At 43.7% G+C, this 15,583-nt stretch overlaps 1 protein-coding gene across 5 annotated transcripts in view; it reads right to left on the bottom strand.

Annotated features, from left to right (window-relative positions):
- Window positions 1–3,529: 3,529 nt before the first annotated feature.
- Window positions 3,530–15,583, bottom strand: part of LOC114879074 (bestrophin-3) — a 38,481-nt gene continuing 26,427 nt past the window's right edge. For 3 of the 5 annotated variants that reach the window (XM_029193596.2, XM_029193594.2, XM_029193598.2), the window contains 6 exons: window positions 11,682–11,920; window positions 8,795–8,926; window positions 8,604–8,711; window positions 8,087–8,347; window positions 7,690–7,948; window positions 3,530–6,716 (listed from right to left, as the gene is read on the bottom strand). In XM_029193596.2, coding sequence (XP_029049429.1) covers window positions 5,626–6,716; window positions 7,690–7,948; window positions 8,087–8,347; window positions 8,604–8,711; window positions 8,795–8,926; window positions 11,682–11,920 — 2,090 coding nt within the window. In that variant the 3' untranslated portion in view covers window positions 3,530–5,625. The remainder of the gene's footprint in view (window positions 6,717–7,689; window positions 7,949–8,086; window positions 8,348–8,603; window positions 8,712–8,794; window positions 8,927–11,681; window positions 11,921–15,583) is intronic. The other 2 variants (XM_029193597.2, XM_029193595.2) reach the window with 1 other exon arrangement.

A 15,583-nucleotide genomic window follows, 5' to 3' on the forward strand; every position in this document is an offset into this window, starting at 1 on the left:
GGGTAACCGCCAAGATGTAATCTTCAAAGAGAAGAATCGTATAAAGAGCTTTCAATCTTGACGAGTACCGACCAAAAGATATTCGAAGCGCTTTTGGTAGTTTTAAACGGTACAGGATACTTAAAACTGCGCGTGTAATGAAACGAATACAAAGAGTCCGGCTGCAATTTTCACCGCTCCATTCCGGTCATAATTGCGGCAATAACTTTTCGGGGAAACATCTTAAGTTGGCGAACCGCGTGCGTGGCGGAGATACGTGTCTGCCGACCGAAAGAATCGGCCAGACGATGCATATGTCTCCAACCGGGCATCCGGATACTTTATGGGCAACCATAAATGCGCGTTAAACGCCCAAACGTGTTCATTGTTCGCGGTTACGAAACGAATTCATTCTGGTTGCCCACCTGCCAGACTCGCGATGATTTCTACCGTCTGTTAATAGCATCGCGTCGAGACGTCCCCTAAAATGGCAGCGAACGAAATCGCGTGAATTCTGAATATATACATTTAAATTTGAACAAAGTCTGGTGCTAATTTTCAGATTTAATCGTCGTCTTCCAAATTGTTCGAAGCTGAATGGAAGATGGTTAAATCGCATCGCTTAGATGGTACCGCAACGAGGTTGAACGATCGCTCGAATGGCTGCTAACGATCCATGACTCGTCGAAGCTAGTCAGTGTAGGCGTCAATCGTAGGCCAGCCGATCTTCGGATTAAACTATAGGACGGCGAGGAAAAAATCAGCTTGAACATGAGAAACTATCAGCACGGAGCCTCCAAGAGAACGGTGCTGCTCGGATGCTGCGTTTCTAAGATACGCTTTTATGGTTCGAGTCTCCAATTTCGAGTGTGCTTAGTTACCTGTGTACCGTAAACGTTTGGACGAGGATGGTCAAACGGAGAATCAGCTTGGCGAAATGGGTGCCATCGCTCGTTCAAAGATTTCTAGATCACGATGAATCGTCAAATAGAATCGAAAGAGGAGGTGGAATACGGTGAAGCGTGCCCTGGCTGTTTCTACGATTCCCACGCCCACCACCGACAGCCACGAGACCGCAAAAGAGCACTCCAACCTCTAACCACTGATATTACGAAGGAAAAAGCTGGCCATGGGCCGATTTTATCGTCATCGTGGTCGTGGAATCGTTTTGCCAGCAATGGACCCTTTCATTTTCCTACTCACCCCCTTAAACGATCCATCCGATTCTCTTTTCATCGCACGCATTTCTTCTCGCCACGTATAAGCGGATAAACAGAAACTATGTACATCTTTTCAAGTGTTAAATCATTTCCGGATTGTACAAGATGTCCACAGAAGTTTGCTTAATGGTTTCCAGTCCAATACATTTGTAGGTGTATCTCCGAGGATCTTTATTTCATTTCTGGACTTCGCGCAAACATGAAACTGTACAGTAAAGTGCGATATAAGCGGCGTTGCATAAATGTCACTGTTACAAGCGCGAGATTGTCTTTATCGTCTAGTAGCTTAATCGCGTAGCTCGTCCATTCGCTTCGGCGACTACGTCGTCGAAAATTTGCCGGATTTACGAGACGATCCGTAGGGTGGTTAAAGTCGCGTTATTCCGCTTTCTACGTTCCACCCACTCGCGGCTGCGAGTCGCGACGTCCGTGAAATCCTTGCTGCACTCTCCGCCAGTTCGTAGCTCGTTGCTCGTTGCTGGAAATCGTTAAGTCGCGGGACCAACGACTTGCAATCGTCGACCCACGCATCGTGGACGTGGCGACACGTCGCTGCCACGGAGAGACCACCGTTTCGAGCCTGGACATCCCGCCAATTGCAAGCTTGTACCGATATTTTTCCACAATGAACCAGTTGAACGTGAAACATTGATGGACCTCGAGTGGTTTTCACTGTTTACGAGGAATTGAAAGATCAATGTAATTGTGGATATTCGCGTTACTTTCAACATTGATCAAAGTACACTTTCATCATAGGTGGTTACGAACTGAAAGAACGAAAAGAAAGGAACACTTTTCATTTGTATTTCTTTAAGAAACTCAACTTTCATCACCCGCCAGACCTCTCTATAAAACGGAAAGACAATTTGAATAATAAATCATAATCTTTATGATGTTCGAGCTATAAAGCGCGGTCATGTGATAACGACGCGCCCAGCTAAATGTCATAACGCGTTTCGCAACAGATCCGTTTTTATCTCGAAACGAATAGCAATAAACATATCTGTCCAATTTGTTCCCGTTATCAGCCTTGTTCTCGATCACACTTTACTGCGTCGACTTTTTCCTCCTGTCAGTTTAACGTCGAATCTGTTCAATTTTATGTTTAATTTATATAACAACAAGAAAGGTAACAGCGATAAAATCCTTAAAAACGGAAAGATATATATTTGAAAGCGCATGCATGTATTTTCGTGTAAAATTAAAGGATATAACGATAGAAACAGCATCGATTAAACTTTCTTTTGTAGATGGTGATATTTATGTATCATTCGTTCCAAGTGGTCGTATATTTACAAAACGGTAGTGCAGGTCATTATCGAAGGATACTGCGATCCGGCAGCATCATCCTTGTCCTCGTTACCGTTATCAGCAGCGTCGATCTTCATTAACGTTCTCCAATATCACGCGTTCGACAAAAGAAACCGGATTTCGCATTCGCGTTGCTGACTCGGCGCGGACGTTTCTCGGCCAGAAAACGCGAGCCGACGTTCTCGTGTGATCTGTGCTAGAGGTGTCAGCAGGGAAACAGAAGCAATCGAGCCCGGTAGGAGTGGAGAAAAGGAGGAGTAGCGAGGATATATGAAGGAAGGATGACGGTTCCATAAAAGAAAATACTTGCCAGCATAGCTGAGTGCAAACACATGCTGTCGCTGATAAGGAGCCGTCCGCCACCCATCACGCCACCCATCACTGACCGCGCTCCGATAATCCGCGAGACGGTTAATGATTTATTATTACTCCGTACGACGACGGGAATCGCGAAGATACGAACGCCATGATCCTTCCAGTTCCGAAAGCAATTTTGTGAGATAAACAGGGCGGCACTCGCTTGTTTCTGAGGAATAAACGATTCCTCGAGTGATTGAGATTAAGTTATGGTGCAATTGCCACCCGAGGGACGTGTGGCAACACCTACGCTTATTTTCTCGCAAGTCATTAATTAAATATTCATTCAGATTCGTAAAATTTATAAATTTCGAAAGGATGCGCGCTGCGATTTGACGAAAGTTGATATCGCGTGATACCGAGTTAGCTCGAGATCAGCTAACAGTGGCAGTGCCTAATAAATATTTAACGCGTGCATTTGAAGATATCGCGTGGATAACTATTCGAGGAGAAGGCAAATTATGAACGTTCACCTTCTTGCAGGACAGTGTTTTCTTGCTGGAAGCGATTCAAGAAATTGCCTGACGACGAATATCTGTCGTCGAGGCGAACAACCTGGGCGTGGTCTTCAAACAGGCAAATATAATTCCAGTGGCATAGTTTGCTCGGTTGAATTCAGCCCTTTCAAGGAAATATCATCTTCTTTGTAAATGTAAGAACAGTTTAACACCTTTGAGAACGTTTATTTTTATTGCAGAATATAGATAATAAGAATAATGTACTACTATTCTTACACGTGATCCTCTTATATCACGCTGACGCGAATCGAACACTGAAACGATTCTTCTTCTACGATCGAAAGAGAAGTTTCAGGTCGTACGCATTGTTATAAGAGCGAGAATGTAATTTATATACAAATACTGTGTGTTAAGTATCTACAAACTCGATACGTCTTTTCAATTTGAGATTCATCAACGTATCGTTTGAGTGATAACAAATAATCGTCGACTCCTTGAAAAAATGTCTTTGCGAAATCAATGACATTAGGTGATATATTTAACAGAATAAACGTCGATTGCCTGCGAACACGTGGTGCAATCGTTGTTCGAAATTTCAGCAAGAACAAATTGCACTACCATTCATCCACGAAACTCAGCGCGTTTTCCATTAAGTTAATATATATATATATGTATACTTTTTTTGTCGCGGGTGGCTTGCATCGAATAAAGCCAGGAACCGATCCTTTCGCTTAAACTAATAGCGTCGCGAGAAGAGCGAGTTAAGAAATCGATTGAAAACAAAAAATACGTCCGTATTTACACGTTTCGCAATTCAGACTACAGTCCTTAACGACTAAGGGAGAATGTCCTTAAGTTAATTACTCATCGATTCAACGAGGAACTTGCTCATCCGCGACGCGGGCAAATTCGGACGCGTATCGCGCGTTACTCGTCGTCCATTGGCATTGAGCATATTCCATAATCTCATACACCAAGTACTCCTTAAATTAATTGCTCTACTATGTACACGTGCGTCGGATAACAATGGTCGATTTAATAGAAAAGACTTGAGCTGCTGCGCGTTTCAACAAATTGCACAGTTTCAATACTCGAGTTTAGTTTACCTTAAGAAAACAAAAGAGAAAACAAACAAAAGGAAATATAATTAGTTTTTCTCGTTCAGTCGAATTTGTTCGTCGAACACCACTTGCTCTTCATGCTCACAGACTCGTGTATGTACGTCTCTCGTATCGATAACAAAGAACAAAAAAAGAAAAGAAGAAACTATGTAACAATTGCGAGTAATTATGAAATAACATGGTAAAGATCGCGTGTTGGATCGTTGCACATCTTCTCGCTCGTTCTCCGACGAGGAATCGCAATTCCAGTTGGCCGCAATTTGACGCAAAGTGTATCATCGAGTATGGCAAATATGGCAAACGTTGCGTACAGCATTCCAATGCGAGCGACGAAGGCTGACACGACGCGTTTCGTGTAATTCGCGAGCAGGCTTGAAAACGTTGAGTCTACGGACTTGTGTCGCATCGAATAAATATACAGTTGACGCTGGCAAGCGAGAAAATCTTCCACCCGGACCGCAAGAAGCGCGAAAACGACGAGTCATGTCGCGTCTCGCGACGATCAGATTTATTTACAAACGTAGCTCATCCATTCGATTTTCTCCTACTTCTAAAACGTTCGATGCACTCGATAACTCGGCGGAGAAGAAAAGATACAGGAAACGCCTCGGAATTCAATATCACAATATCACATGATACGCGAAAGCGAAGCACACGCAACGAGAACACATCCCTGTTCCCTTTCGATCTGTCATCAGAACGGTACAATTTCTAATAACGTAATCATCGTTTCGCGACGCTTTTCGTAACGTCGCTTACAAACCTCTCTTGCTACCGCGTTATTGCACGATGAGATAACGAGCGTCTTCGACGATTTCGATCCTCTGTCCCTAGTAATTACACCACGAACGTTTCTAACCCAGGTCATGGAGCGACTAACGAGCAAACTTCTTTGATCGAAATTCTCGTACGCATAATTTACGGATCGTATTTACAGCACAATCGTTCGAAGGTCCGCGAGAGAACGCATCAGGACGAGCCGGAACTGATCGATGAAAGAGTCCCATTATCGTTTCACGGGATTTCGCGTGAAAATTACTTCCTACTCTCACCGTGCGCGGGAACGCACCAAGTCATCACAGCAATGGACGGAGTCGGATTTCAGGCAAGCGCGACGATCGAGTCGTGCGCACGACAGCAAGTTTACGACATCGTTCCCTTGGAAAATAGTTTCTTCGGTCAAACGTACACCTCGCCGCGTTTGCTTCCGGCGACAGGTGCCTGTGCCGGTGCGACGGTGGTCGCCGCGGTGGGCGTCGTACCCAGACCGCCTGCTAGCGTCGCGTTCGTACACGACACGCTGCTGATCTTCCTCGAGGTGTCCTGTATTCGATTAATGGGTCTACAAAGGTCGTGGCCGATGCTGTTAGTCCTTGGTCGAACGTCCTGATTCGCGTGCACTAGCAGCCTGTCTATGTTGGGAGGTTCGTGACCGTTCGATACCGAAGCTGCACGATTCTCCCTCGGTTGAAGACCCGGCGAGTGCGGGAGAGACATGCTTCTGTCCTCCCTCGATGGTAAAAGCGGTGGACCAGGCAAAGAAGCGGATCGTCTGCCTCGTGGGTCGTTCACCGTTTTGGTGTCTTGCGCGATGGGTACCGTGGTGACCATGTAACTTAATTTTTCAGGACTCATCAGGATCGGAGAACGATCGCTATAGCTGTCGAAAGTAGGCGAGCTACCACTGCTGCCTAGACGACTGGCTGTCTCTCCGATCAATGGAGTGCTCCTATCTTGGTTTATCAATGGCGTGGAACGTTCTTCCTGGCCGGTGATGCTTCCGCTCCTGCTACTAGAACTACCAGAACCCTCCTCTTCGCTGCTGTTCACCTCGGTCAATGTGGCTTGAACGTTGCTGGCTGTGTTGCTCGGCTTGATCATCGGCGCGGAGGTCGTCGTCACTAGACCCAGCTGCGTCAACTGACTCATCGTGACTGGGGTCAATGTGACTGGACCTACTAAACCAGCGCTGGTCAATGTCGGCGAGAGAACAGCCTGCGCCAAAGCGGCTGCACCCGATTTTCCTGTCGCCGGTGTGCCCTCGGCTTCTTGAATCGTCGACAGCATCACCTGCACCACTGGTAGGTCCGTCTGATAATGTCCATTAGCTGGTATCACTCCGACGACACCGGCGCCTATGTTAACCGCGTTGGTCGCCGACAAAGCCAATCTCTGTTCACGGTCGACCACCTCTTTCGTCACATCCGGAGTTGGTATACGGGGTCTGTTCTTCAGGGATACCGGTACCGAGTTCAGCTTAGTCATGGTACCTGCAAACGAAGGAGACGAATTAGCCTGGCTCGTTAAGAGGATTAAGATTATTCTCGTCATCGACAGGAAATAACTTTAGCTTCGAGGCTGAAGATGGTTACCCATAACGTGATGGAACGAGGAAACGAATCTTTCTATTATCATCCATGGATCAAAGGACAGGTCGAATGAAACTCGCGACTCAATCGTAAAATTGCTCGATGATTTTCTTAAATCGGTTTCTTTTTTATTCGATAGCTAGTGAGAGGAACGGGTGGAGAAAGAAGCACAAGGTCTTTGGAAAAGGTTTTTTCTATTTTTTCTCGAGACGCGCGGTTCGCAATCGCGGAAATTGTTCAGGTTACACAAGGTTACGCGTTGCATAATACTGATGCGTCTGCGAACGAAGGTGGGGAAAGCGTTCGAACGTTCGCGAGACTTTCATTGAAAGTTCTTCTCCTGTCGCGTTGGAATGCGTGACAGTGAAGATCGCGGAGAAGCGTTCGGACATGTGCAGTGAAGAATACTTGGCATAGCGTGTTTTTCTTCGCTCCTTTTTCCACTGTCCCGATCTTGTACCACTATTGATGGAACATACTTCGTTTGCTAGGAATGATTTCGCGAAAAATTGCCTGCATCAATTTATGTACTGAAGAAATACGGTTACTCGCGTGGGGGTATTACGTAAGATTGCATAATTATCGTTCAAAAGACTTCGGAATTAACGTCATTTCCCTGAACGCGTTTTGAGAACCTCCATCGTTCACGCCTAGACGGTCGCGCATTTCATGGAATTTATGACTCTTGCGATTTTTATTTCTTGTTACGAGTAACAGAAGATTATTAATAGAATTTGAATAAAGAATTCTGATTAAAGTAAGGAAATGAATAATGGCGTGAAAAATTAACGTTATCGCGTTTACATTTCTTAAATGCATTTTCAAAAGAATTTGAAAAGAATATAGTCAGGCTTAGTCGTATCGAGGTACTTGCCTTGCCTACCCATTCTTTGACTGCGAATGCTTTTCCGCCCGACTAATCGGTCGTACAAAGACATTTTAAGGTTCGGATTGTTCGTCTGTGGGAGACCTCCAGTCTCAGGGCTGCTGTAAACGCTGTTGTGACGATTTCTCGAGAAAAAACCACCACCGCTGCTGTAAGTGGTCGAAGAACTTCGGACAGAGCCCATTCTGGTGATCTGTCGTTGTAGCCAATTTTTCCTTCGTTCCACTAACGGAGTGTCGACGCTTTCCTATAATAAATATCGGGAAATAACGTGAAGTTTTTGTCGAGAATCGATGTGAATAATAATTGAATAGAGTAGCGAAATCTAAATGGTCATTTGAATATCGAATTATTCAAGTTCATCTCGTGACGTGCAGATACTTACGTAATCGGCGTACATGTCATCCTGGTGAGTCTTGCGATGCTGAACGTGATTGTGAATCTGCGTACCAAGCATCACGTTCGCATAAAGAGCATCGCTTTCTTTCACCTTATAATGCTCCGCCGATCCCTTCGGTTCCTCGCGTCGATATTGTTCGCTGGCTACCGTGTAAGGTAAATCCTTCGGCACCACCTCGTCCCAGTATTGATCCTTCAACAATTCTGGGTGCTCTTCGTGCATTTCGTCGACGATCATGTATCCTGCCTGTTAAACGCATCAGTAACGATTATATCGATTATTCGAATTGCTTTGTAATTTTTACGTTAGATTGCTGCACAAACAAGCAGTTAATTTTCCGGGAAATTTTACTTGGAATATTGAATTACCTGTTTCTTATCGTCACCTATAACGTAGCTTTCTAGTTAAGCAAAATTTTTCAATTTTTCCTTCGAATAAATTATATGCTGTGGGTGTTTAAATGGAAGATAAGGAAGCAATTTCCAGTGTTGTTTTTTCCTACCTTTATGTGTCGATCGATCAGCCAATTCAACTCGATATCGTCGTCGTCTTCGCCGAATGGATTGATCAACACCTCGGCGACTTTCAGCCAGCCGACGTAAAAGCAGAACTGTAACGAACGCGTCGAATTGATCGATATGCCGCAAATTGAACGGTTTTACAAGATAATTTATGGTACAGTCCTTTGCTCACCTGTAGCGCGGTGAAAAATGGGAAATACATGTCTGGCTCCTCGTATTTCCCGCCTCCGGCGTCGGTCCGCTCGATGAATTGCCTGCCGAGCAAAGCCGAGAAGAAGTACGCGTACAAAGACAGCGTGACAACCTGTGAAACACGAGTAAACAAACGTTGAAACCCGTGATGAGAAACGTGCACGCGTTAATTTTACGATAGTCGTCGTTAATTTCACGAAGCGCCGTAAAAAAGAAGCAAAACAAACATCGCGATTACGCGATTGTTAATCAAAGAGCTGTCGGTAACTGTCGGCGGGGAACGGGCGGATAAATTAAACGACAGAAATTCGCAGATACACGTCGATTGCATCGTCTTACTCGATTCTCGGAATAATCGTTCCGAATAATTTTTGCGTATGAAGAAACGCTTCTGCGTTTGTATTTAAACGCATCAAAGGGTTACAATGCAATCGAGGGTTAACGAGAGGACACGTGTTCACGTAACAGCGTGACGTTCACCGAAAAATTGAGGACACGATGAAACTGTACACGCAGGTAAAAAGGGTGTGCAGTTTCAAACGGGATCGCTAACTTGGAGGATGCTTTTTCTCCTGGTTTCACCCTTTCGTCACACTTTACGCGAGCGAACGAACAGGTTTGAATGAAATAATATCAAGGTTATCGAGAGCAGCGCCTTTCCTCGTCGAAGGCCATCAGGAAACGATATTTTATGCAAAATCTTGTCGAGAATAATGCAACGAGTCATCGATGTTTTGCCTTTCGACTTTGATCGTCGCCTCCGCGGATATTTGAGGAACGCGCTCCGCCGAGTGGCTGCGAAATTATTTCCGCTGCAATTCGCGCGACGCAGGATTGCAGCTCCGCTCGTTTACCGTCCTTGACCATGCAGTTTGCATCGCGTTTGCGATTTCTGCACTATCAGCAACATATTACTAGACGATAAAAGTTAAACAGGCACCTTAAAAAGATTGAAGAGTTCTTGCCGATACCACTGACGTTTAGAAGATATCGTCTAAAAATTATTGACTACTTGCGGTTTCAGAATGATCGGGTTTACAACGAGGAACTCATTCATCGACAAACATTGAGTCATCGATTACGAGTTAATAACCACAGAACGGAAAATTCAAAGACGCTGAACAGTTAGAAGAGAAAAATCGTTCGAAGGATCTATTGATTTTCCTCTGACACGAAGCAATACGTCTGTCGTCGAGAATCTGATTATCGCTTATATTTAGATTGATCGTGAACGATGGGGGAAACCGTGCTCTTAGTTAGTCAGCGCATAAAACGAGGCTGATTTTCATTCGCTCGTGCGGTGAACATAAATTAAGCGAGTAACAGAATCGCGTTTGCTTATCAATCTACGCGGAAATGCTTGGAATTCTTCGCTTGGAAATAGAGCAAATTCGAAAGGCGGGAAAACGCGTTGCTTTAGATAAGCGAGATTCACGCTGAAAGTGTTCATCGCGAGATTTCGACAGATAAATTAACCAAGTGAATTAAGGGGGAAAATAGAAGGTGTTTAGTAATTTTCACTGTGGTACTTTCGTGTTGAAACAGCAACGCGACGAGGCTTACTAACTTCTTCCATCATATAAATCGTAACACCTTTCTGGATTTCTCAAAATTAGAAAATTTTGTTAAGGTGCTTTTGTTTCTACCCTTTATTTAACTATTTTTCAACCCGTCCGACCACGCGTATCCATTTTCCCAGCGGCGGTGGAAATGTTAATCTCGCGAAAATGATGGCGTCTATGGTCGACAATTAGGAAACGTAGGTTGATGAGCAATTAACGTTGCACAAGGGATACGTGCCAGTTAATTGCGAATGCGAAACGTCTTTCCGAGAAGAGGTCCGTTTCACTGCAACGAATCGAGTCCTTCGAACAAGATAAAGAAGTTGGATCGCGGATTTGCGTTAACACCGATCATGGACGTTGGTTAGAGCGTTTCTCCGGGATTAAACGAATGATTTGTTGTCGAAGAACGGCCTCCACAATTGCTCGTCCAGTCTTTTAACCACAATATTATGTTGCAACCAGGTGACGTACTTTCTAACGATCCTTAATTACTTTGAAGCTCGTCAATCCGTTGAAATGATTTAATCGAGCTAATAAAACCGGATCGTTTAAAAGAACGTTCGTTCTTCTGACGCGTCCTTCCGATCGTTGAAAGTTTCGCAAAGTTTCAGGTGAAATACGGTTGGAAAGCGAAGGCCTTTGGTTATTTTTACTTTTTCGAGAATCTATATGGACTAGTAAAGAGTGAGGAGAAATAAGGATTACGTATCAGTACGGTAGACGGTTCTCAACGATAACAAAAGCGACGATGTGGCATTGATGAGAATCAGCTCAGGATGAAGATGTTCTTTCAAAGAACTCGGTATTTCTCAATGACCGTAAACGTCCTCGCAATTATCCGACTTGTCGGTGATTTCTGAATGAGATTGAAAAGAGAACGATGCGTGTCGTTGTTCCCTGACTGAATCTCTTAATCGTTTGAAACGCTTGCCGGGATAAAGAAATCAAATGTCTCGAGATGGTATCTTCAAACCATCTATTTTAACAACGTTTCAACGCTAAATTACCCGTCATTCCACAAACAGCAACCTGTAATCTCACTCTAGATTCGCCTTTTAATTTATTTTCCAGCCAACCCGTCCGTTCGGACTGTTTAATTTCGTCGCAATTCCTCTAATTATCGTAAAGAAAATTAACGCGTTTTCTCGATTAAACGAATAAATTGCGAGATCACAATTAAACTATCTTGCATAATTAATATAATTTCGATGCTAGTTTTTATTCAAAATTCCTATTTACTATCTTGCAGAATATCTTCTAAACGAAATAAGGGTCATGGTTCGATAAAAATGAAGGACCCACCTGGGTATAAACGAGAGGAACACAAACGGTGTCGTAACCAATGAGTGCGCCAAGCCTCTTCCGGATGTCGCTCAACTCGACAAGGAGGGTTTGCACTACTTGGTCGCTGGTGATCAAAGCTTCCCTCCTGGCTCTGTTGATGATGTTCGTCGCCCAAACCAACGGCATCCAGTACTTGGACATGGCCGCTTTCTTGTTCATCATCTCGAAGATTTTCTTCTCCGACTCCATCATCAGACCTGCAAAACAGCAACGATACGGATCACTCGTTATTTTCGCTCGATCGAAACTTTCGATCGGGAAGATGAAACGATAACCGAGAACTTTCTCCGAACCAAAGTATTACCATTAAAGACAAACCGATGTTCGATTGAAAGATTCAATAGAATTGATTGGCAGATGTTTATCGATACGAAGAAAGAAAGAATTGTTTATTAGTCGATGATGCGATGATTATGCAATTGCCTGCAGCTACTCACGTGACACTCTCGTAAACAGAAAACACGTGGATAACGATGCACATTGCACGTAGAGAAGAGGACAAACGAGATTACGCTATTAGTCAATCGACGATCGTCCTCTTTTTTAAATCACCGCGCGAGAATCGTTTGCGAGCCATAACTTTGCAAAATTTTTTCGAAATAAAATCGAACGTTCGCGGAACGAATGCTAAGTTGTCGGTTTCCGCACGGAATTCTCGTTACGTGTCTATTATATAACATTTTAACCGATACCTCCAACAGTGAACTAGCGTTGCACATACAATTAACTACATCACAGAAAGTGCAGCAAACTTCAGTGAAACTCTGCGAATAATTGAGGGTCCGTGTTCTATAATGAGGTACGCGTGAATTTCGGCGCATAAGTATTGTCCAACGTCGAAATTTTAGAAATGTCTCCGATTTTTATTTTGAAAGTTCGTATTTGTAGAGAATTTCATTGCGCGTCTTTCTCTACTTGCACTAAATTTGTAGCCTTTTTACATTTTTGAGTTATTGACATGAAACATAATTTATGAAACGATAAAATTTTATTAACTTTTTATCTTCGTGTCGCCATAAATTGGTCAGATATTGATATTTTTTGTTGAAACTTGAATACAACATTCTTTAACATATTTTACGAAATATGGAGCATCTATAAAAGTTTCAAAACGTTCCAAAATTAATTACGGAATTTTTAAAAATATTGTTTTTAAAACCTTGAATGTCGTTCAATTGTAAAAGTTGTGTTACGGACTTTCAAATCTTGATGGGTTGCTGTTACAAATATTATATCTTTAGTATGAGTCAAGAAAGTTTTTTGAAAAGCTTCAATGTATAAGCGAGTTGAATACTGGGATATTTCCCAGTTCGGCCCTCAATTTCGTTCGAGAAAGTTTGGCAAACATTGTGAAACCTAGTCCACAAAATCTATACACTCAATTTTCCAACATATCCTTATCGATATCAATTTTTCTTCCTTCCCAGCAATTCCATCAGCCAATTAACTCTGTTATCTATCTCGAGTTTGTATCCTATCGCAGCTGGGACACCTTCTTGCTCGTCTCGTGATACGAGATCGAAGCGTTACGCGACGTTTCGTGTTTTATGGATGCAACAGGTACGCTGTATCGTGTAGGGACAGTTTAACGATCCTCGCGATGGCAAAAACGACGTTAAAAGTCGCTTCGAACCACGATCGATTGGTATCCGATCGAGTAACGGGAACTCGGTAATTTCTCTCCAGAGGGGTATTCTTTTTATTGTTAGAACAGAAACGGGCGCGTATCCGTAACGAAGCTAGAACACGACGGCGCGGCGGCCGAAAAAATGGCGACGCCTTCCTCGGTACGGCCTATCGAAATAACTCGTGGCGTCGCGTCGCTCGGACAAGTAGCCGCCACGAAGAAACCGTCTGCACGATCAAAGAAACGCAAGTGACGACGTCCAGTTATTAATGGTGGCACACATGTTACCTGGTGTAACGTTCGAGCAGGTTCAGGTAATGACCTTAATAGCAAAAACCAACGCGCTTAAACTGCCGTTGAAACCAATATGGTTCGCGGTATGAGTTCCCATAGTAGCGTACACGTTTCGGTGATGATCGATTTTTTCTTCATTTACCTTCGTTACAGCCAAGAAACTCGGAAATTTACGTCTTCTCCTACTTAACTGATAACTTGCATCGAATTAAAAACAAATTACTATAATTGCAATCAGTTGGAATAGAATTGTTTTACTTAGAATTCCCATCGCAGTAATTTTTATTATTACCCTCTTAGCGCGAAACGATTGTTTCTTAACGAGTTATTCGATGGAAGAACGGAGGTAAACGGTAGTCGTCAGCCGAGCATTTTATGCCGATGGATCGGTTCGCCATGATATCGATTCAATCGATATGCAATCGGCTCTTTATTCGGCGTGCACGGCCTTGATGCAATCGCATGGTCACATGGTTTTTATACAATGAGTTCGAGAATTTGCAACGATAACTCATCGCATGACTCACGTCAGAGTCGCGAATGCAACACGCGAACGTACCGAAAGTATGGCGAGTCAATGTTACGCTTAACGTTCAGTCGATTACACGGACGAAAGAAGCGAATGATTAGGCACGAACACTTGTTGAACTAATGTTTAATGAGAATTTTTTTATGTGCCATGAAGCATGTTTATCACCCCCTGTTGCGTAGATCCGCGTCACGCTGGTTGATGTCACGAGGACGAAAATATCTTTTCGAGAAGAATAAATGTGTCTCGGGAACAGCAGCCGGTTAATTTCAGGTTTTCCCCGGTTAGAGGAAATATTTGACTCTCCTGAAACGTAATCACTTTCACGGCTTTCGTACGAACAAGATATTCGGGACGAAAGAACGCGGAGATGGTCGTTCGAAATTAATTTATATCCACTTTTACGACAGATTCGAATTAACAACAATATCCATTTCGTTCGAAAAATGGTGTTTTGAATCGACGCGATTCTCGAGAGGAGTTAGTCGACGGATTTCGAAAGAGGTGGCAGTGATTTCTTGGCGATAAACAGTCGCTAACGAAACCGAATCAACGTTAATTATGAAAGCACTCGCGTGTATGCGGATTGGTCCTTGACGCAAGTCATTTGCACCTAACGTATGTAAGTCGGCAACATGAGTCGTATGCAGTTATTGCGAGTTGAATGTACACTGGATCGAGCAGTACGCTAATCGTTATTAATGACACGATCGGACGGCAACAAAGGCGGTAAAATCCTACAATGACGCGAGACTCCATTATCATTTTAATTGGCCAGCAAGCACGCGTGTGATGGATAACAGTCTCGTGCATGATGAAAACAAAAGCCGTTTGATTACCAGTTCACTGGGGTAGATACAAGCGTACATTTAATAACAACACTCCTATCTATTCATATTCTCATTCAATTTATTTGTTTTTTATTAATTTCCATGTTCGTAATGGTAGAAAATTGCATCGGTGTGCAACATGTATCGGCGAGTTGAGCGAGTGTAACGACTCGAACGGCGAAGAAAAGATTGTACTCGTTTATGGAGGATGTTTACCTCTCGAAAGAGCATCAGCTGAAGACGAAGATAAGCGCGAGAGCAAGCGGGAGCAAGGTACGGAGCAGTTGGATGCACAAGTTGGGCTCAAAGAGGAGAATGCTTGCCGGGGTCAATAAACGCGAGGATCCTTGCTTGGCTGGCAAGGTCGCGACGAAGGTAAAAAATCAACCGTCTTCCCTCCTTCCTCTCATCCTTGCCTGCTCGATCGGACCGGCGCTGAAAAGCATCCTTCGGAGAAAACCAGTCCCTCGTCCAGTTCGTACGTATGCCTTTAAGCGTGCTCCACAACGCGAGCGCCATTCGACCATCGTGTTCCGTATATTCGTTTTAACTCGACGATTTGTCGAGACTGTAAATGTTC

The sequence above is a fragment of the Osmia bicornis genome, chromosome 5 (assembly GCF_907164935.1).
Source record: "Osmia bicornis bicornis chromosome 5, iOsmBic2.1, whole genome shotgun sequence".
NCBI lineage: Eukaryota > Metazoa > Arthropoda > Insecta > Hymenoptera > Megachilidae > Osmia > Osmia bicornis.